Source organism: Lactuca serriola, chromosome 9 (assembly GCF_051521515.1).
Source record: "Lactuca serriola cultivar US96UC23 chromosome 9, Lser_US96UC23_V15, whole genome shotgun sequence".
In the NCBI taxonomy this organism is placed as follows: Eukaryota; Viridiplantae; Streptophyta; class Magnoliopsida; order Asterales; family Asteraceae; genus Lactuca; species Lactuca serriola.
Genome location: NC_136416.1, coordinates 48,905,431 through 48,928,172, shown reverse-complemented (window position 1 = coordinate 48,928,172; position 22,742 = coordinate 48,905,431). Strand labels below are relative to the sequence as shown.

The 22,742-nt window shown below is 35.1% G+C and overlaps 1 protein-coding gene across 1 annotated transcript; it reads left to right on the top strand.

The window, feature by feature from the left end:
* Nucleotides 1–1,963: 1,963 nt before the first annotated feature.
* Nucleotides 1,964–2,800, top strand: LOC145075670 (uncharacterized). Its single transcript, XM_079021827.1, has one exon. It carries the CDS (start codon nucleotides 1,964–1,966, stop codon nucleotides 2,798–2,800), a length of 837 nt encoding a protein of 278 aa, XP_078877953.1.
* Nucleotides 2,801–22,742: the final 19,942 nt, after the last annotated feature.

Here is a 22,742-nt window from a genome sequence, read left to right as displayed (position 1 = left end):
GCCCTCTCATTTTATTTCCCTCACTCTACAAACTTCTCTCTCGAGTTTCTCTCAATTTTAGCCCCATTTCCCTTAGCATTAAGTATTTGGCGGAGCCCTAAGGTTCTTGAGAGCCCGTCATCTAGTAGCTAGTAGGCCAAAGTTTTACCAGTGCAATTTTCAGACTTTTGTCTAAGAAATCTCTATAAGTTAAATTACAGTCAACATTATTTTTGTGTAACTTATATTTATAGTCATAAGTCATTATTAAGAACCTACAAATAACATTTATCAGTAATTTCAGGTCAATATATTGACTGATTTACTTACGGGGATGATGTCTAGGCTGGATTTAGTGAAGTTTTTAAAGTGGGATTTGCAAACAGTATACTTTGTATACCAAATGGACCCTACCTCCGATATGATTATACCTGGTTGTTCCTTACTTGATAGATCTTGATGTAGATGTTGGGATTAATGAGGAATCCACATTATCATTAGTTTTTAGGAATGTAAGACTAAGACTTAGTGATATGCATACCTAGGTCACGTCATAGAAAAAAAGATAAAGTACCAAGGCGAAGCTCTACCGAAATCACTAGTCATTCACCTAAGTCAAGTGAGTGCAAAGTTACTTTCATCTTACACATAGATACGAAGTATTTAGATAATTGAATGTTATATTAGCTTGTGTGTAAAGATGTTCTGTGTTAGATGAAATATTATAAAGATAAATCTTATATGATATATATCGAATATGTATTTTATAAATATAATACATTGGGTAACAAATTGTAATGAAAGATGCCACAGTACGATGAAAGATAAAATGCCATAATATGATGAAAGATGTAGAAAATGATAGGATGCCACGACTTTAGGAATGGTACTAGTGTACCAACAATGTAGCCACCTAATAGAGAATAGGTGACGAACACCAGACTATTTGATGATAGACCCATGGAACGCAGCAGGTTCATAACCTGCAGGAGATGGACTTTGTGTTCATATGATGTACTTTACTACCTAATGACACGTATTGTGGAGAAATCCCTGTAACAGTATTGTCAACAACGATGACTATGGTAACCCTTCGAATAGATCCTTATGGAAGAATAAAAAAGAATAAAGAAGAAAACGAGGATGGGTAATCGGGTTAATTTTTTGATAATTAAACATGTTAACTATATTATTGTGGGTTGAAAACCCCATGTAGTCACCAGGTTTGCCAACCTGAACCACTCAACTTCTTTGTATCATAGGTAGTGATACAAAGGTACATGCATGATGAGTGATTCAAGGAGATGTAGATTGATAGTCTTAGATATTGTAAGGTTTGTTTATGATTATGTTTTGTATCAGTTATGACATCCTAGGCTTTCATAAATCAATTAAAAGTGTTTCTTCGGAAATATTTTTTACGGGACCAAATTCCACATTTATAAATAAACTTTGTTTTAAATAAGCATAATAAAAGTTTTAAAATGATTGTAAAAATGGGGATGTCACATCAGCAAATAGCATTAACATACTCTAATTAACATTCTTGTATTAATAATTACTAATATAAAATTATTAACAATTACAAAAAATCAAAGACTAAATGTATTAGAAAAATTGGTTTGCAAAAAAATAACATTGAAGCAAATACCAAAAAAAGGAACAAAAGGCCATTTGGAAACTTTAATAAAAAATAACAAAACCATCTACACATAAACATTATTATTATTGGAAATGATTGATTTTCGTCCCGAATTATCATCACCTTTCCTTCTTCCTATTCCCCTTTCCTTGTTGTACACCTTGGTTTTAGTTCGTTCCTTTTTCTTTTCTATTGTATATTAGACGTGCTCCCCATGTATTTTTAGAGTGTAAATCAATAAAAAATCATTACAACCATTTGAAGTTATCATGGTATCAGAGCAGGAAATATACTACTCAACCTACAATTTTCAAGACCCAAAAATGGTGACACTAGTTTATCATGGCCGAAGATGACGAAGCTAGACCGCCGCCCAAAATGAACAATGAAACCACTAATCATGGCTCTCCTTACTACCTGTATCCGTTTGGTTACCCAAGGAAGATGCACGTCAATGAAGCCTTGAGCGAAAGAAACTACCTCGACTGGGTGCAGGAAATGGAGAACTTCCTCTTTGTGAAGAACAAGATAAGCTTTGTTGATGGAAGCCTCAAGAAACCAAAAAAGATTGACAGCAATCACACGGCTTGGCTACGATGTGATGCGATGATAAAAGGGTGGTTAACCACCGCTATGGAGAAAGAAATAAGGATCAGTGTGAAGTACGCTAACACAACGGAAGACATCTGGAATGATTTACGTGAACGGTTCGGTAAGGAAAGTGCATTGAGAGCGTATGAATTGAAGCGAATTCTTACCACGACAAGGCAAGATGGAGCATCCGTGTCGACATACTACATCGGGTTAAAGGTTTTATGGGATGAGATAAGTTCTGTTTTTCCTACACCTAAATGTCATTGCACAGGATGCACATGTGGTATTAGCAAAACGTTGGGAGAATTAAAGAATAAAGAGAAGCTTTACGAGTTCTTACTTGGACTTGATGAAAATTTTTCCACCATAAGGACACAAATCCTCGCTATGAAATCCACACCTACATCGGGTGAAGCATATCACCATGTGGCCGAAGATGAACAACAAACAGCCATATCGATGGGAAAGAGAGGTAATGTCGAGGCTGCTGCATTTCAAGCCTTCACCAAGCATGAAAAGACCACAAAAAGTTCCAACAGAAGTGGGTCAAGGAATGGAAAAGGACACTCAAGTGAGAAGACATAACACTGCATTTTTTGTGGGAAAGACGGGCACAATCATGATGGGTGATTCAAACGTATTGGGTATCCAAAATGGTGCCCCGGAAAAGGAAAACCAGACAAAGGGAAAATGAGGTATGCCTAAGTTAAAAATTGAACAGAACATCACTTGTGGTGTAGAAATTAGCAATATGTGAAGTCCCATTCCTGGACTGAGTAATGAGCAATACAAACAGTCATCAACATGTTCACTCCCAAAGGCTCTTCAAGCGCTAAAACTTCTTAACCAATGGCGAACATGGCATGCATATTTGATGAACGTAACAAATGGGTGATTGACTCGGGATGTACCGAGCACATAACACCTAATTCTGACTTGTTTCATGAAAGCATCAAGACATCATGTGAGCTACCCGTTACCATACCTAACGGTGACTCGATACTAGTGAAAGGAAAGGGGGCGTGTAGTCTCCCTAATGGAATCACGGTCCAAAACGTCTTATATGTTCCCGATTTCACTTGCGGCCTTCTTTCGGTTAGATGACTAACAAAATATCTATAATGTACGGTAACCTTTTTCTTGGATTTTTTTTGTTATGCGTGACTTGATTTCGAAGAAATTGATTGGGACAGGTGAATGCCAACAAGGTCTATACAAGATGAAGATGGTGAAGAATAAAAGAGTAACAATAGCTGTTACGGGGGAGGTTTGGCATAAACTATTATGCCACACATCTCATAACAAACTTTCAAATTTTGATTTCATTCCGAAAAAGACAATTAATGTGGTTTGTGATTCATACACTAAGGCCAAGTTTACTAGATTACCATTTTATGATAGCACTATTAAAACAAAGGATTGTTTCGATTGTGACATATGGGGAAAGTATCGAACATCCTTAGTATCTCATGCCAATTATTTTTTAACTATTGTTGATGACTTTAGCCAAGCCGTTTGGGTATTCCTTTTAAAACACAAGTCCGAAGCAAGCGATTGTTTGGTTAATTTTCACAAAATGATCAAAACACGATTTAACAAGAGCATAAAAAGGGTGTGATGCGACAATGGAGGGGAATTCACCTCAAATCGAATGAAAAACTTTTATGCGGAATAGAGAATACTACTCGAGACCACGTGCCCTCACACCCCACAACAAAATGGAGTGGTGGAACGAAAGCATCGCCACTTACTCGAGACCGCGAGAGCCTTGAAGTTTAAAGTGAGACTGCCATCCACCTTTTAAGGTGAATGTATCCTAACAACGACTTATGTCATATATAGGCTCCCATCTAAAATCATCAACAAAACACCTAATGAGATTGTCTATGATCAAAAGCCAAGCTACTGTTGGATTAGTGTCTAAGTCCATAACTATTTTGGTATGTACTTGACCCGATGGTGCATGGTCCTTTTGGGTTGCCTTCACCAAAGCAACTTGATAGGATGAATTATGGAGAGAAAGGATTAAATATGATTTATTAATATATTATGGGAATAATATATTAAAGGAGAAATCATATTGTTTAATTAATATTAGTCAATAATTAATTGGTAATTAGTTTTGTGACTAAAAGAGATTAATTAAACTTAAGGGACTGGAATTGTAATTATAAGATAATTGCAATTTGGGCCATGGATTGTCTTAAATCAAGAGGTGGACGAATTCTTATGGGAAGCCCATAAGGAAATCGTCCAAGGGCTTGATTAAAGGAGTCTATGGGTTGCTTAGAGCTTAAGCAACCAAATTAGGGTTTCCTTGTTAGATAACCCTAATAGCCTCACTATATATAGAACCCTTAAGGCTCAAAAACGTGGGGGAACTTCTTTTCTAGGGTTAGAACATGTTTTGGGCAGCCTTTAACCTCTCTCCTCTTCATCCTCTTGCTTATGGTGTTTGTGAGCCATTAGAGGAGTGACACTTGTAACTCTAAGCCTTCCAGAGTCAATTCAAAGAGGAATTGGGATTGTTATTGCTACATAACAATCAAGGTACTATCTTAAACCTAATTATATGTTAATATTGATTTCCATATGCTAGAATTAGGGTTTATAGTCTTGGATTCAAAGCATGTACAATAGAGAAACCTAGATCCAAGCATTAGGGTTTGTATGAGCACATAAGATGTCTTATGACCTAAACCCAACAGCTACGACTACATGAAGGTGTTTCGGTGCCTTGCGTATTTTCGAAGCACGGAGACGGGATGTGATAAATTTGAAGAAAGGGGGAGGCCCAAAATATTCTTGGGATATCCCCTTGGATCGAAGGGATACAAGCTTCTCGACCTTAAAAACAAAAAAATAATTGTTTCTCTTGATGTAAAATTCATTGAAACTTTTTTTCCTTATGAAAAGGGGCTCACAGAGAATAAAGAACAAGAAAATTTTAAACTCCCATCGTGGCATGAAGAAAAGAGGCACCATGAAAGTCAAAGTAATAATCAAGAAAATAACCAAAGCATTGAAAGAGAAGATGTGCATGGAGTTTTACCTGAGCAAATTAAAGAAAACGGTGGGGATATGGGAACTCCTGATTTATCCATGCAAAATGAAGAAAGTGGTGGGGACATGGAGACTCATGACTTTTCCATACAAAATGAAGTAAATAATGGGGAAATTGTGACATGTGAAGAAATGATACAAACCATGGGAGTCAATGCTCAAATTCCTATTAGAGAAAGAAGGAACAAAACTCGTCCTACATACCTTAAGGGTTACATTGTCGATCTACCACTATCTATAGACCACGCATCACCCGTCACCCATCAAAGTTCTTCCACGGTACATTCTATAGCCAACTACATTTCTTACAAAAAATTTACTAATTAACATAAAGCATACTTGGCGGCCATTGGTACCCACGATGAACCCAAAAATTTCAAACAAGTTGTGCAGGACTTGAATTGGAGAGAAGCAATGAAACAAGAAATACGTGCTCTCAAACAAAACGGGACATGGACTCTTGAGGAATAACTAAAAGGGAAACATACCATAGAATCAAAGTGGGTATATAAAATAAAGTTCAAACCGAATGGCGAGATCGAAAGATACAAAGCAAGATTGGTGGCCAAGGGATTCACTCAAGTCGAAGGCATAAACTTTCACGATACTTTTGCCCCGATGGAAAAAATTCTCACTCTTTGAATGGTCTTGACAGTTGCGGTAAAAAAAATTGGATAGTCAATCAACTAGACGTAAACAACGTCTTTCTACATGGAGAGTTAAACGAAGTTTACATGAAGATTCCCCCAAGGTTTTGGGAAAGGAAAAGAAAATAAAGTTTGCCACCTCAGAAAATCCCTCTATGGTTTAAAGCAAGCATCAAGATACTGGTATCACAAATTCACCTCATACCTACATGATATTGGCTTCAAGCAGTCTCGTGTCGATCACTCATTATTCATTTTTAACATGGAGGAATCATTCGTCATTTTCGTTATATATGTAGATGATATCATTATCATGGGAAATGACGTTAAGAAAATTGAGGAGACGAAGATGTTTCTCGATACCAAATTTAGCATCAAGGACCTAAGGACTTTGAAATATTTCCTAGGTATAGAGGTGACACACACACGAAAGGGGATGGTTCTCAACCAAAGAAAGTATACTCTTGATTCACTTGAAGACAACGACATGTTGGGATGTCGGCCAAGTGCCTTTCCCATGGAACAAAACATGAAGCTAGGGAAAACCGATGAAGAATGTTTCGTTGATGTGAGTAAATACCGACGTCTCATTGGAAGTCTGCTATACTTGCAAACAACAAGGCCGAACATCACCTACTCAGTTAACGTACTAAGTCAATTTGTTGCTGACCTACGAGAAAGCTACATGGAAGCAGTAAAAAGGGTTCTTCGCTACCTCAAAGCTATGCCAGGATTAGGAATTTTACTTCTCAAAGAAGGCGGAACCAACCTAGTCACCTACACCGAATCAGACTAGTTAGGGTATCCCGACACAAGGAGATCAAGAAGTGGGTATTTGGTCCCTTTAGGAGGAGCCCATATATCTTGGAAATCAAAGAAATAGCCGACGTTTTCACAAAGGCCCTTGGAACCCGACAACTTCAATTACATCTTGGCAAGTTGGGTGTTTGTAACCTCCACACTCCAACTTTAATTTTTAGCTCTTTTAGAGTGTGAATCAATAAATATCATTACAACCATTTGAAATTATCAATTATCTGATTATGATTAATACAAAAACTCATCAGTATTACGAAATCAAACAAAAATAATTGGAACATAATTCATAGTACTTCGTGACAAGCCGAAGCCAAATAAGCTTGATCTTCTCAAGATCAATAACATATTTTTAGTCAGCTGTATTAGTAAGACTGTAATTAAAACTTACAAGGATAACATATGTAATTTGGAACACTTCAAAAACCATTACGATACTAAAACACAACCAATTTTCCTTTGTCGACCAATCAATGAGCTCCTCGTCATCTCTTCGTCAATAATCTATAATCAGATAGGACATCTTTGGTTCATTAAATACGGTGGTCGATCTTAAGTGCAGTAACAAATGATGAAGAATGATTTAATGGAAAAGAAAGAAAAACAAGGAATGCGATACAAGTAGGGGTTGGTGATGGTGTTGGACGACATGTGATCAGATTAGGGCTGACAAAATTGTACCATGGAAAATCATCCAACATGTTACCAACCGAACCAAGAAACTTGGTAGCCAACATGTTTGATTGGTAGTACCGTACCAATTGATAAATATTGGTACGGTAATGGTACAAAAATTGGAATACCATGGTAATACCGTACCAACCAATTCATTTGATATATATATATATATATATATATATATATATATATATATATATATATATATATATATATTTCAATTGTTAATTGTATTTAGTGTTTACAGTTTCAATAACATTATATTAGTAATTTGGTCGTATTAGTCAATAGTTATTACTACGTTAAAGCACAATATTAAAACGTTACTTTAGCGTTACTTCAGTAGAATTCTTTTGTAAACTAAAAAAACTACATAAATAATTTCTATACTTCACATCAAAATCCCGATGTCTTTGCTTGTTTTTAAATCTTATAATAGAAAATTAAAATAAGTTGGTATATAACATTACTAATTTGTACCAACCAAACTTGTTGGTAGCCAAATAAATTGGTACCAAGTATACTTGGTACGGTACTGGTAGCAATTTTTTTATACCAATTATAGTTGGTACGGTACACGGTTTAGAGAAAAATGAATTGGTACCGTACCAATTCCACTCCTAGATCAGATGGTGGGGAAGGATGCGCTCAAGATGTTGATCGCATATGTGGTGGTGTATGGTTATATAGGGTTTTAAAGAAGAAGAAAAACGTCATTTATGGAATGAACCACAATTTTATGGATTTTCAATCTTAATTAGATTTATTATTTTAGGAATTATAATACATTAATTTACATATTTACCCTTATAAAGATTATTAATTATTTAATTATTCTTAAATTCATATTGGTTCTTACATCCACACATTACATGTCCATCCACATATAAACCTATCTCTCTCTCTCTCTCTCTCTATATATATATATATATATATATATATATATATATATATATATATATATATATATAAAGTTCAATAGCTGATACATGTGGAATGTACTAGTTTTGCTCCTAACTATCTTAAACACAAAAACAAACACACCGAAGGCAGTGTACCTATTGATTAGTAGTTTAGTAAAGGTAAGTAGGGTATCAAACACAAAGAACGGTAAACAATTAAAGTGAATACTAATATTATCTAATTTAAACAATAAATTAAAGAGGGGTTTTTCTCTAGTTTTACAAGACTAGAAACTTAAGCAATTACTTTAACACTTAGCAAAGAACAATTAATGACTAAAAGAAGGAACAAAATACAACTAGATTTAATAAGATTAAAGAGACTTCCGTTTATATTCGATTCACTTATTCCTATTGTTGATTTCGTGACAAGTGTAATGGATTAATATATCATCAATTACCAATTTCTAATGTGATTAGGTTCATGTTCACTATTGCTAATCCTTTAGCAAAAAAATCAATTCCATCCGTCATCAAGTGATTAAATTAAAGAGTTTATTAGTGTTCAATTCGAATCAAGCAAGACCTGTAATGGTAGTTAATTAAATTGGCTGGTTCAATTAACTTATATATGGTTGGTCATCATACATGCTCACCGATTAATTTACTTATTTTCTAATTAACCCTAGGTTATGTTCACAACACTAAGCTTACAATCTTGATGGTCTTCAAAATAATAAGAGGCAAGCAATCAAGCTGATGTTCATACAACTCAATATACGTAGTAATTAACAGAAAATAATTGTCAATAACACATAAGGATCTTTTAACAAGCTTATCATGATAAATAACCAAATCAACTTAATCTAAAGCCACTCACTCAACACATAGTCATAAGATCATCTATTCTTAATGAAAGTATGGCGTTTTAGCCTAGAACTTCAGCAAATAAAACCATAAACATGAAATTCAATGTTGCAAACATGATTCACATAAAGAATTAAGAAGAAGTAATTATTAATGGCCTTTTATTTCTTAAAAAATAGCCCCTAGTCGAATTCTGAGTTCCATGGCTCCTTGAGAATGTCTTTGGCCTCCAAAGGTCGCTAAACACTCCCAACCATCGTTAGGGTTTCGAACAGAAATGATCCTTAAATAGATTCTGAAAATAGGTGCAACATGTCATGTTGGAGGACCCAAACACGTCGTGTTCTTCATTAAAATCACGTGTACGACAAGGCACTATTTTGTCAGGATTTTCCACACCAACACATCGTGTTTTAGGATAAACACGCCGTGTTTTTATTCAATTCTATCTTCTTTCTTCAAAATCCAGAATCCAAGCTTCCAAATGCCAAATCCGCTTCCTTTTCCTTCCGAGCTTGTCTTTGTTGCTGAAAATGAAAATTTAAACTAATTAAGTACCTTTTGTTCAATATTTGAGACAAAAAGAACATGAAGTATTAAGATAATGCATGAATTTTATAAATAAATACGCCCATATCAAAATACCCCACACTTGACTTTTGCTTTTCCCCAAGCAAAACTGAATTTTAACAAACTAATACCACATAAGACAATCCCAATTAAACCAACCATTATGCCAAGACCGCAACACATGCATTTGTGTCTAATTTTTCCTACGGGCACCTAGTCCTAAATACTAACAATCTTTATAAACACTCACTCACTTTTTCGGAACAACGCTTATTTTATGCATCCCTCTGAATCCATCCGAAGAAAACTTTCTTAATCTCAAGGAATATTTGGTTAAACCCCAAAGCATACATATGGGAAAATACCCTAGAAAAGAAAATTACTAATATAATAAAAATACAACTTTTGCTTTGAATCTTTGATACTTTGTAGCTCTTCTTCATGTCTTCATACTTTTAGATTGTTTCAAACATTTCAGCACTCTTTTTTTTACGCACTTTTGTCACTCAAATCTAAAAACCTAGAAAAACATATGCTTACGCAAGGGATTTTAACATCATCTTTTAATGGTTAGAGGCATTAGTCTTATGTGCAATGACTACTTAAGCTCTCCTGGATACATTTATGGTACACGATGCTAAACATGTTGCGTTCTCAAACTAAGCAGGGTTATATTTTTGTTCCATGATTTTACTAGAATAAAGGAGGCCACAAATTCATTATACGTATATTGGCTCAACTAAACATTTGGGTACTCAAAGAATCATCAAATACAATACTAGCATGGAATCCCAATTGCTTTACCATAATTTTCTGAATTAACCTACAAAATTTTTTACGTTCAAAATTTTCAAAATTATACCTAGGATTCTAATGTAACTAATGTAACCAACCTGTCACACCCCAAAACCAAGAACGGCGGAAACGTTCTGGGGCCGAAGACGTCATGTACAGTATCATAACAATGCAAAGTAGTAAATAAGCAACAACATCATCCATTGCATTAATAGTATAATTTCATACAAGTGTGTTCTTTAATAGTAATAAGACACCAAAAAGAATAATCAAAATAAAAGACGAGTCTTGAAGATGCTCCGTCTTCTTAAAAACTGGTCATCGGTACCTGTCTACTGGTGACCTGAGAATACAAGTTATTTTGAAAGTGTAGATCAGCATTTAAGCTAGTGAGTTCATAAGTATTTAGTTTCAATGATTGTATAAGTTTAATGAAAAATGTTTGTATTTGAACAATGTAAAGGTTTGTATATGTTTGAAAAATCCTAGAAAATCCTATATTTTCTACTAGTATAAAAAACAGTCTTCTACCAAGACCCGACTATTTTGTATGTTTGTCTCTTGTAAAAGTGAAAGCTTTTCCCAAGTATGACTATTATTACAAAAATATAGTTTTATATTACCCTTTATGTGAGAAGATCACAAGTTGAATATAATGGGAAAATGTACATGTGAACTACAATATTATTTGTATTAATTACTGAAGTCATAACCACCTTAAAACCAATGGTTTAATTAAGGCAAAATGTGATATGATTGTTACCATGCTAATCTGACTATAACACGACGATGAAAGACATCGGAAGAAATGACATTTGGCACCCGTGGACTTGCAAGTCCCACTGTAGTGAACATCAAAGGTGTAGGATAGTCAATCCAGTATAGATCTATACGCAAACTCACGCTCTCCCTCCAAGAGATTCTGGTTACAAAACATGACATAACGAAATGGTCGATGTGTCATGTAGTAGTATCTCACATTATGTTATCTTTGAACCTTGTTATAGTATAACTGTTATTGTAATAGTATTCTATATATAGTATTCTCTGAATAGTATCCTTGTTATAGTATGCTCTGTCTAGTATTCTCTGCTATAGTATTCTCTGTTATAGTATTCTCTGTTATAGTATTTGTATATGATAGTATCCTCCTAAACTATACCTATTATAGTTTACTAAGTTATGTATATGAATAGATGAATATATACCCTTGCTAACCAAAGGTAATGAACTGATTGAATAGAACTTTTATGTCTATATATGTATACATGATATATAACTAATATTTAGACTACATTCAGATGAATAACCAATACCCTAAGGCCAAATCCAAACGAGCAAAAGGAATTAAAGCGAGGTAGCCATCCTAAGTCCTTTAAACATTACTTATATAACTATACATATATAGGCATGCTTTTGACAGTATATATAAGTAGAAAAGAGGTTTTGTAATACATTTAAAGTTTTTTGAACAATAAATAAATAATGACTTGATGTCAGTTTATAAAACGATTTAAAAGTAGATTGTTTTGAAACACAGTTTGAAGTATATGAAATCCTTGTTTGAAACACAGTTATAAATCACATGTGATTGATCTTATAACTAGCATGTTTTCTACTTGTATTCCCCCCCTATAAAATCATTTAAAATCATTTAAAATATAAGTTTAAGGGGTATGAACTCACCTGAAGTGAGTGATGCGATAGTAGGATCGGTAACGGATTGCTAAGTGTCAAGTGAGGACTTGAACACACACAATGATCCTAGTTAACATATAATAAACATATATGTATCTAATTAGTCATTTAACAACTAATTAACCAAGTTAAAACACCCTAGGACATGGAAACACTTTGATTCAAGTGTTAGTGGTACCAAAGGGTTGCATCTAAGGGTTGTACGACATGGCATTGAAGTTTATGGTCCAAGGACGACTCCTTATGAGTTTACGGCCTAAGGTCACTCCCCCCATGAGTTTACGGCCGTAAAATCATGGTACTTAGTGCCATTTAGTGGTTTAAGGTCTTATATGTCAAGGGTAAGCATTCTATGATCAAGTTCAAGCCTTTGGAAGCATTGGGGGCACAAGATCACTACTTTCTAGAGTTTACAGCCTAAGGACCATTTACATAGGTGATTACGGCCGTGAACTCCTATGGGGATATGTTTTCTTTGATGTTTAAGGTTCTATGCACATCAAGGAAGGATCAAGACTAGTATCCAAGGCTTAGGTAGGGACTAGGGTTCATTTAACCCCATTTAGAAGGGTTTACGGCCCAAGAACATCCCTTGGCCATAAACTCCTTTGGTCCTATGATTCTTGGTGTTTTTCAAGTGTAATAAATGTTCATATTAAGCACACAAGAAGCTAGGGCAAGTGTACTTACAAGATAGAGGCTTGGTTTGGTGTTTAAGGTCCAAGAACACTAGTGTGTTCTTGGTGTTTTGAAAAACACTTGAAGATCTAAGTGAAAGTCAATAATGAATGGATGAAATGATGTATAAACACTAGGTGATAGATTATAACAACAAATCAAGTCAATAAAAACTTACGTTTTTTGGAAGATCGAGTGAAGAACGGGATGCTACTTGAGAGAGAATAGGGAGTGTTCTTGAGGGTGAAAGTGAGAAATGAAGCAATTGGGGAGTAAACTCATGTCTAAGCCATGAGTTCACGGCCACATAAGAGTTCACGACCCAAAATCCCTTTGTTTGGCCGTGAACACCTAACTAAGGTGTTGGTTGTTCCATTACTATCCCGATATGCTAGAAATCACTTCCTTTTATCCGTTCAATTCATGAATAATTAATAAAACTACTCGAACAGACTTTTAAACTGGAAAAAAAATTAGCAGAAATGTAATTGACTTTTAATTGAAGTGCTTGATTTTAGAGTTTGTACGAATGAAAATTTCGGGTTGTCACACAACCCCCTACCCCACACTTATTCTATGCAACGTGCCCATTGCATGTTATGCAAAAATAAAATAACAAGTAAAAAGAGGAGAAAAGGAACAGACTCCCTTGGGATAGTAGTTGTGAGGTTGATATTTCTTCTTTTGAGCTCCTTCTTCAGTTGAATTTGGCATGGGAACAACTCATCCACACCTTGGGTATCATACGTATCGTGTCTTGACATCTCTAAATGTAATCAAAAAACTTCTTGGAATGCCTTGGGCCAAATTGTTCTGAAATTACCTCATAGCCAAGTTGTATGGATCCATGGGCATTTCATCCTCAACTGCAATCACCAGTGGCTCCTCATGTATGGTTGCGGGTTGAGGCCTCACTCTCATTCCCGGTTGCTCCGGTACTATAACCTCATCATCATCGGGGATCAAAAAATGGCCCCCTCCATTGTCCTCAACAATCCTAGCTCTTTTGTAGAGAAGGGTGCTAAATGGGCGTGTGCGCATCATTGTTAGAAAACTTCCAGCCCCTCCCTCAAATATTCCATACAAATGAGCGAATTTAGTCACAAACATGCTACCAAAAATGGTTGATCCCTTCCTGTCTTTTGCCCCTCTCTATAATAAATATTTCGCCAAACAATATGGTATATTAAAAAAACATTGGGCGTGATGATGCTCCATAAGAAGAACAAATCAAGGTTTGGAACCTTGTCATCATCCTTTTGCATGTTGATTGTGCTTGCAATGAACCAGTGGAGGAGTCGGTGGATTGGTGATCGGATGTCACCCTCTTGAATAGCCGATTGAATGTGTACCCTGTTAGTAATGGTGGTCCACCAGTTTGCTCCATTAACATTCTCCGGAAACTCTGTGTGATAGTGCTCCAAAAACGTACCAAATGCTTCGTTCATGGCCTTCGACCTGTTGTAAAGATCCAACTCCACGCCAACGCAGCTATGCTACACTCCCTACGTGCTCCTCCCAGACATAAAGTTAAGTTGTTCGTATCAAAGGCATCATCCCCCTTGAACTGAACAGTGGCATAAAACTCCAAGCAAAGTTCCTTATAGACTGGCTCCTGTATCTAAAATAGTCTCATCCAAGTAGTTCATGTAATCTTCACCCCATCATTCATGAAAACCTTTATCAAGTATGGGTTCATAGCTTCAACCAATCCAACCTGCTCTAGCCAAACCCAATATAGTTCATTAGCAATGTATAATTCCTTTTTCTTCAACTTCTCTAATTTGCTCCTCCATTTTGTTAAAGTCCTTTGAGAGACAAACTGCGGGAAGTTGTACCAAGGAAAATCTCCTTGGTCCCTTGGAACTTGCTGGCCTCTTCCACCTCCCCTCATCTTTTTCTACACAAACAAACAACACATGAGACAAACCAATACCTAAAAGATGTTAAAATAAAAAATTTAGCAAATCTGGGCGTTCTGAACACCAAACTCGTCGTGTTGTATGAACAACTTGGCGTGTTTGATGAACACTTTGAGCAACGTGTTCTGAATCGAACCCATACGACCAAATCAACTTAAAAAAAACTTCATGGATTTGCTTAGAATACTAAAATATGCATTTAGACACAGAAAAATCTGGTTTAAACATCATAATTAAACCAAAATTGACACCCTACAACTTATGCAAAGTTCAAAAATTCGGTTTATCACCCAAATCAAACACAAAATTCAGAAAAATCTTAACTTTAACCGGTTTGGGGTTAAAAATCTTACCTTTGTTGAAGGAAATCGAAGTAGAACTGAAAGGAGTAGAAATTGATGTTCTTGAGGAGAAACTCGGTGTGTTCTAGGTGTGGTGGGTGAAAACTGATCGAGTTTTCCCTTTTGATGGTTAAAACCCTTTTTGACTAAGTTTAAAAACTTCTATATTTTCGGTAATTAAAAAGGAAACATTGATCTACAAGGATTCTCTTCTGAAGGCCCAAAGTGTGTCATCGAGTTTATCCACCCAATCTTTCCTATTGTTACCCACCAACCTTTCCAAGATTCTCTTCAAACCTCTATTTGTGATCTCAGTTTGCCCATTCATTTGAGGATGATATGGTGTTGCAAACCTATGGCGTACACCATATTTTCGTAACACCGTTGCTAGCTGATCATTAGCAAAATGTGTTCCCTTATCATTGATAAGTGCTTTTGGCACTCCAAATCTAGAAAATAGGTTTTTCAAAAACTTCACAATTACCTGTGCATCGTTAGTGGGGAATATCTGGGCTTCTGACTACTTGGAGACATAATCAACCGCCACAAGGATATACTTGTTCCCTCTAGATGATGGGAATAGTCCCATGAAATCTACACCTCACACATCAAACACCTCACATACTTGGATCTTCCTTTGTGGCATATCATTCCTTGCAGATATATTCCCCGACCTCTGACAGGAGTCACACTCTCTCACATAGGTGAAAGCATCCTTGAAGATCGTGGACCAATAAAAACCCGCATAGAACACCATCGTGCCTGTATACTGATCTCCAAGATTTCCTCCTGTCGGCATATTGTGGAAATGCTCTAATATGTAATGAATCTCCCTGCTAAAAACGCATCTTCTAATAGTCCCATCTGCACAACTTCTAAAAAGATACGGCTCATCCCATAAATAATATTTGATTTTTGAGAAGAGCTTTTTCTTTTATTGGTAAGTGAGCCCCTTTGGAAGAAAGTTACCTTCTAGGAAGTATGCAATGTCACCATACCAAGGTTCTTCCCCTGCAGTCATCATCAAGTACTCTTCAGAAAGCTATCCCCAATGCCCTTGTTGTCTTTCTCGTCCCTCTCTGGATTTTCCAATCTTGACAGATGGTCAGCTGCTATGTTTTCCATCCCCTTCTTGTCCTGGATCTCGATGTCAAAATTCTTGAAGTAAAAGCACCCATTAGATCAATCTCAGCTTTGCATCCTGCTTGGCAAACAAATATTTAATAGCAAAATGGTAAGTGAAAACAGTTGTTTTGGAAAATATAAGGAAGGGACGAAACTTGTCAAAAGCATAAACTATGTATAAAAGTTCCTTTTCAGTAGCAGTGTACTTTTCTTGTGTAACAACGTAAATTTCAAAACAATTTTTCGCATTTTATAAAAACACCATTCATTTAACATTCATAAAAACATCAATGTTTGAAACTCAATCCTTGCCATATAACAATCCCAAGATCTCATAACATAAAAATTATGTATGTGTGTACTGATCAAGCCGGCGCCTTCCCACGGTCATCACTAGTACTTGAAACAATTAACACCAAACAATGTAAGCACAAAGCTTAGTGAGTCCCCCAAAATACCACACATAACACATATTAGCCACTCGAGGCTATAACTTTGTGGGTCCGTGGACCCTACTCTGTGAACCCTCTAGTTCTAACTCTGTGAACCTTCCGGTTCCAACTCTATAAACATGCACAGCATAAATCACTTAGAAATAATGCAGTACAACACATAACATACATATAGCATACAAATACTCTATCACATAACTCTGATTACCTACTCAAGGTAAAGTATAGTGAGAAGACTCACCTCGCGTATCTCGATAACTCGCAAAATCCCGGAAATCACTCGCGCTCGATCCCCCGAGCTATAATCCTCCTATAACACAATATATCTCTAATTAACATTTTCACAACTAAGGTTGACTAACCCTTTCAATTCAACTCGGCGAGTTCCGGCTTGACTCAGCCCCGTATTGACTCTCCCTGACTCACTGGGTCATCCCCCAACCCGGCGAGTCTACTCGCTGAACAATTTTCGTGAAACCCCAACCCTACTCGCCGAGTCTCAAGAACAACTCGGCGAGTTTATGCCATGCACAAAATCTATTGACCTTCTGAGGTCAGATCTGCTTTCCCAAACCATAGATCTGGCCTTCCCAAGCATGAATGTTACGTAAAGTTCGAAACTTGATGCTTGTATAACCCCCACAAGGCATCAAAAGGAGATTTGGTCCCAAAAATGACAACCTAGGTCCAATAACTCTATAATAACCCAAAAAGCTCCAAGGGTTAAGGTCGCTGGACCTCTTTGAGTCCAGATCCAAGACACAAACTTGAAGAGGGACCATTTGCTTCACATAATCACTCTTGAAAGGGGTTAGAAAACCCTAACTCTAAAGATCAACCCTAAAACTGGAGGAGGTTCGAACTATTACCTCAAAATGAAGCCTCTGGACTCTGGATCTACTGGAATCTCACCTCCTCCTTGCTCTTGCCACCTTCTTCTTGCTAAACAAGGAATACAAAGGCCCAAAAGTGACTTCCTCTCTCCTAAGACGAATTAGCTCTCTTAGGATTCTCTCAAGGGACTGGTAGCCGCAATGGGAGGCTATAAGTGCCCTTAAATAGGCTCCAAACCCAAGGAATTAGGGTTTCATTAAACAACGTAGACTCACCAAGTCCACTTTTGGACTCGCCGAGTCCAGACGCGAACCCATGCCCATAGCCGCGATCATACTCGGCGAGTTTGGGCTCCAACTCGCCGAGTCTCCTCACAATTCACCGAAAATATAAGAATGCAAAATACCTAGGAATCCGGGCTGTTACATCTTGGGCCGGGTTCAAGGTCTTGCTTGCATAGTAGATGGGTTGAAAGTGCTTATCAACCCTTTGACCAAGCATGGCTCCTAATGCATAGTCACTGGCATTGCATATTATTTTAAATGGTAGGTTCCAATTTGAGGCGATAATGATCCGGACATTAGTTAATTTTTCTTTTAAAAACTCAAGGGCTTCTAAACATTCTTTAGAAAAATTGAAAGGTGCATCTTTTAAGAGTAGTTGAGTCAAAGGTCTAGTTATTTTAGAAAAGTCTTTTATAAAACAGCAGTAAAAACCTGCGTGACCTAAAAAACTCCTAACGCCCTTCACATTAGTTAGTGGGGGTAACTTAGCAATAGTATCGATCTTTGATTGATCCACCTCAATCCCTGATTTGGACACTTTATGGCCTAAAACGATTCCTTCCTTCACCATGAAATGACATTTTTTCTAATTTAAGACTTAATTGGTCTTTTCACACCTAGCAAGCATCAAATCAAGGTTTGTAAGACAATCATCAAAAGAAGAGCCAAATACAGAAAAGTCATCCATAAATACTTCCATAAATGTTTCCTCCATGTCGTGGAATATAGTCGTCATGCATCATTGAAACATTGCCGACGCATTGCAAAGCCCAAAAGGCATGTGTCGAAATGCAAATGTTCCACTTGGACAAGTGAATGTCGTCTTCTCTCGATCAATTGGGTCGACTGGAATTTGGAAGTAAACTGAAAATCGATCTAGAAAACAATAATAACAATGACCAGATAATCGCTCAAGTATTTGATCTATAAAAGAAAGAGGGGAGTGGTCTTTGCAAGTGGCATCGTTTAGCTTTCAGTAATCGATGCACACTTACCAACCGATTTCCGTTCGTGTAGGTATAAGCTCATTCTTCTTGTTCGTTATGACCGTCATCCCTCCTTTCTTGGGCACTACTTGAACTGGACTTACCCATTAACTATCAGAGATGGGGTATATGATCCTGACATCTAAAACTTTGACAACCTCCTTCTTGACTACCTCTTGCATGTTTGGGTTTAGTCATCTCTGATGTTTGGTTTTGCGCCTTCATCTAGGTTGATCTTATATGAGAAATAGGAAGGACTAATGCCCTTAATGTCGGTTATCTTCCAAGTGATGGAATTCTTCCTTTTCTTCAAAACCTTAACAAGATCTTCCTTTTCGGTTGGTGTGAGGTCAGAAGCAATAATCACCGAATTTTGATCATCCTCTTCCAGAAAGGCATATTCGAAGTGTTGCGGCAAAGTTTTCAGGCCCAATTTCATAGTCTGAAAACTGAACATGTCATGGGTATTAACAGAACACGCTGTGTTGTGGTCAGTTAACCCGTCAGGTCGCGTTTTTTTGTTCCGACACGCCGTGTTGAGCTCCTTAACACGTTGTGTTGTGTTTCCAGCATGCCTTGTTAATTCTTCATATTCGCTTTCTTCAAGTAGCATCTCTATCTCCTTTATATTTTTTTCAGCATCAAAGTCATCTTCTGAGATAAAGGTGGATCTACTCTCCTTGTTTTCTTTCCATTCCGCCAATTCTTTTTCCAATATTTCTTCCAAAATATCTACTGAGAAGACCGTGTCGTCACTGAACCTAGAATGCTTCATGGCTCGATCAACTCCAAATGTGACTTAGTTACCTCCTACCCGGAGAGTAGTCCAGGCTAATTACACATCCAAAATAACATTAAAAAAACTCGCAAAAATCAAACTAAAACAAAAACAAGTTTTATTTTATATATATATATATATATATATATATATATATATATATATATATATATATATATATATATATATATATATATATATATATAGTAGATGTGTTCCCGCGCAAAACGGCGGTGATAAATAGCTCTTTTGCCGAATAATTTTCTTACGGAAAAATAATTATTTGATTTTATTATTATTTATTATATAATAAAAAATTACCAATTTTAAATAAAATATTTGTGTTTATACCTTATATTTATATTGCATGTGTATACATTTGACGTAAAGTAATTAATAACAGTGTCTAGTTTAAAAAAAAATCTAAATTAAATTCTATACATGATTTTAATATTTTAAATTTGTTATTCCGGGTTAAATTTAATTTCTTAATACTCTTCCTTAATTTAAGTCTTCAAACTTTTAGTAAGTATTAATGATTTATTTATGCATAATTGATTTGTATTAAAAATTTTGTAATTTATATATATACTAGTTTATAACCTGTGGGAATCACAGTTACAAAATTAATTAAACTTTTATAGTGAGAAATAAAAATTATTAATCAGTTATTGTAAATAAATTATTAATTAAGAGATATTTTTTAGTTATATAAAATTATAATCGTTAATTTAAATAAATATGTGAAATTATATCACCTTATAATATGTATTAATTTTATTTTAATTTTTATTCTAATGTTATTAATTTAATGTAATTGGAGTGAGAAATTTAAATTTTAAAATTTGAAATTGCGAAATAATAAGTTGATAAGTGGTATGCATTAATTATGAAGCTTAATAGGGTGATACATGTCAAAAGTAGAATAAAATATGCATTTATTAAAATGGCTAATAAAATGACAAATGTCAATAGGAGATTAAAACTATTCTTTTATTAGAATAAAATATGAATTATTCTTTAGTGAATGACTATTGGATTCTCCATATTCCCCCATTACTCTCCATAATTAGTGAGCATTATAGCAAACATTATTATGAGTTTTATGAGTGTAGTTATGCACCATCATAATGTACATTCATATCATACACGACCTTTTATCTTCTTTGTCTAGTATAAATAGTGAATATTATGTATTATAAAGTTTGATGATTTCATCACAAATATTGGAATAAAAGTTCTTTTTATTCTCATGTCTTTCTTTATCTATAATGTATCTTGTTATTTGATCATATTTTATAACACGTTATCAGCACGACTCTACCATAGAGTTCTAACTCCTTATTGTTCTTGTTATTTTCAGGTATGTATTTTTTTATAATTTTACATGTACAATGCTTACAGCTTATTTTATGGAATTTCTTTTCTAACAATTCCTTAACATACAAGTCTTTATTTTGATTTCTATTTTCATTATGGAAAACCATGGTAGATAAAACTTTCTCTAGTTTTCATACTACTAACATGCTCCTGCAGTAGCAATATCATGAGAAATGTTTAAAATAAATATGAATTAATCTCAGGTCTTCTTGTGGCTAAACAAAACAATGAGTTATTGATGAAAAATCATCAATCAATCCCGACCGGATCTAGTGTATTTCCTGAAGTGAATGCAACATCATATAATCATAATAGTCATGGGTCTAACCGAGTCGTGGATGTTATTATAATTATCATAAAAATAACAAGATTACAAGTAACCACCAGAAGTTGGAAAATAACAAAAATCCACATCCTAATGATAAAAGTGGTCAAGGCAAAAAAAAAGTTGAAAATGTTTGTCACTAATGTGGAATGATCGATCATTGGTCTTGTACATGCCGCTTACCAAAGCATTTTGTTGATCTTTATCAAGATTCTCTAAAATATAAATGTTGCGAATTATCTTGTCTACCCATAAGGGACAAGTAGTGCTATTGATGGTGATGGAAAAATAATATATAATAATTTTGTTTCATGACATTTATTATGTTTTTATGTCATATTCGTTTCATGAGAAATGATGTTGTCACAATCTTCCCAAATTAATAAAATATGACTTTATTTCTCTAAGTCGAATGTTTCTTGTGTTTTATTTATTTATTGTAAAGAAATATGGATATTCACAACAGAAATAAGGAAGATATATTTTTTTACAGACAATACAATAACACATAATATTTTTAATAATGAAAAATATTTTGCTTACTTATCAATTAGAGAAGTAAATGTTAATATAATAACATGTAATGCAAAAATGATTGAAGGCTCCGGAAGAGCGAATATAATATTACAACAAGGGACAATAATTACAATTGGTGATGCATTATTTTCAATAAAATCACCAAGAAATTTATTAAGTTTTAAGTATATTCGGTCTAACGGATATCATATTGAAACAACTAATGATGGTAATACAAATTATCTCAACATTACAAAAATGATATCGGGTAAGAAAAGTTTTTTGGAAAAATTATATGTATTGTCCTCCGGATTGTACTATACAAATATTACAATGATTCATGCTATTGAAAATAAAAAAAGGTATTATAATACCTTCAAAGTTTGACATGACCGGTTGGGTCATCCCGGATATATTATGATGCGCAAAATAATTAAAACTTCAAGTGATCATTCCTTGAAAAACCAGAAGATTTTTGAAGCTAATGAATTCTCTTGTGTTTCATGCTCTTAAGGAAAATTAATTTCCCATCCATCATTGAACAAAAGTTGGGTATGAAAGTCATAGTTTTAAGAAAAATTTCAAAGGAATATATGTAGACCAATTCAACCACCATGTGGATCATTTAGATATTTTATGGTTTTAATTGGTGAGTCAACTAGATGGTCACATGTGTGCTTGTTGTCTAGTTGTAATTTGGTTTTTGCAAGATTACTTGCATAAATAATCAACCTAAGGGCACATGTTCCTGATTACCCAATTATGAAAATTTGACTTGATAATGTTGAAGAATTTACATCATAAGCTTTTAATGATTATTGCATGTTGATTAAGATAACTATTGAACATCATGTTGCATATGTTCATACA

Bases quoted from the DNA above. Each gene is read 5' to 3' on its own strand.
- LOC145075670 (XM_079021827.1), top strand. From the start codon at position 1,964: ATGGCCGAAGATGACGAAGCTAGACCGCCGCCCAAAATGAACAATGAA.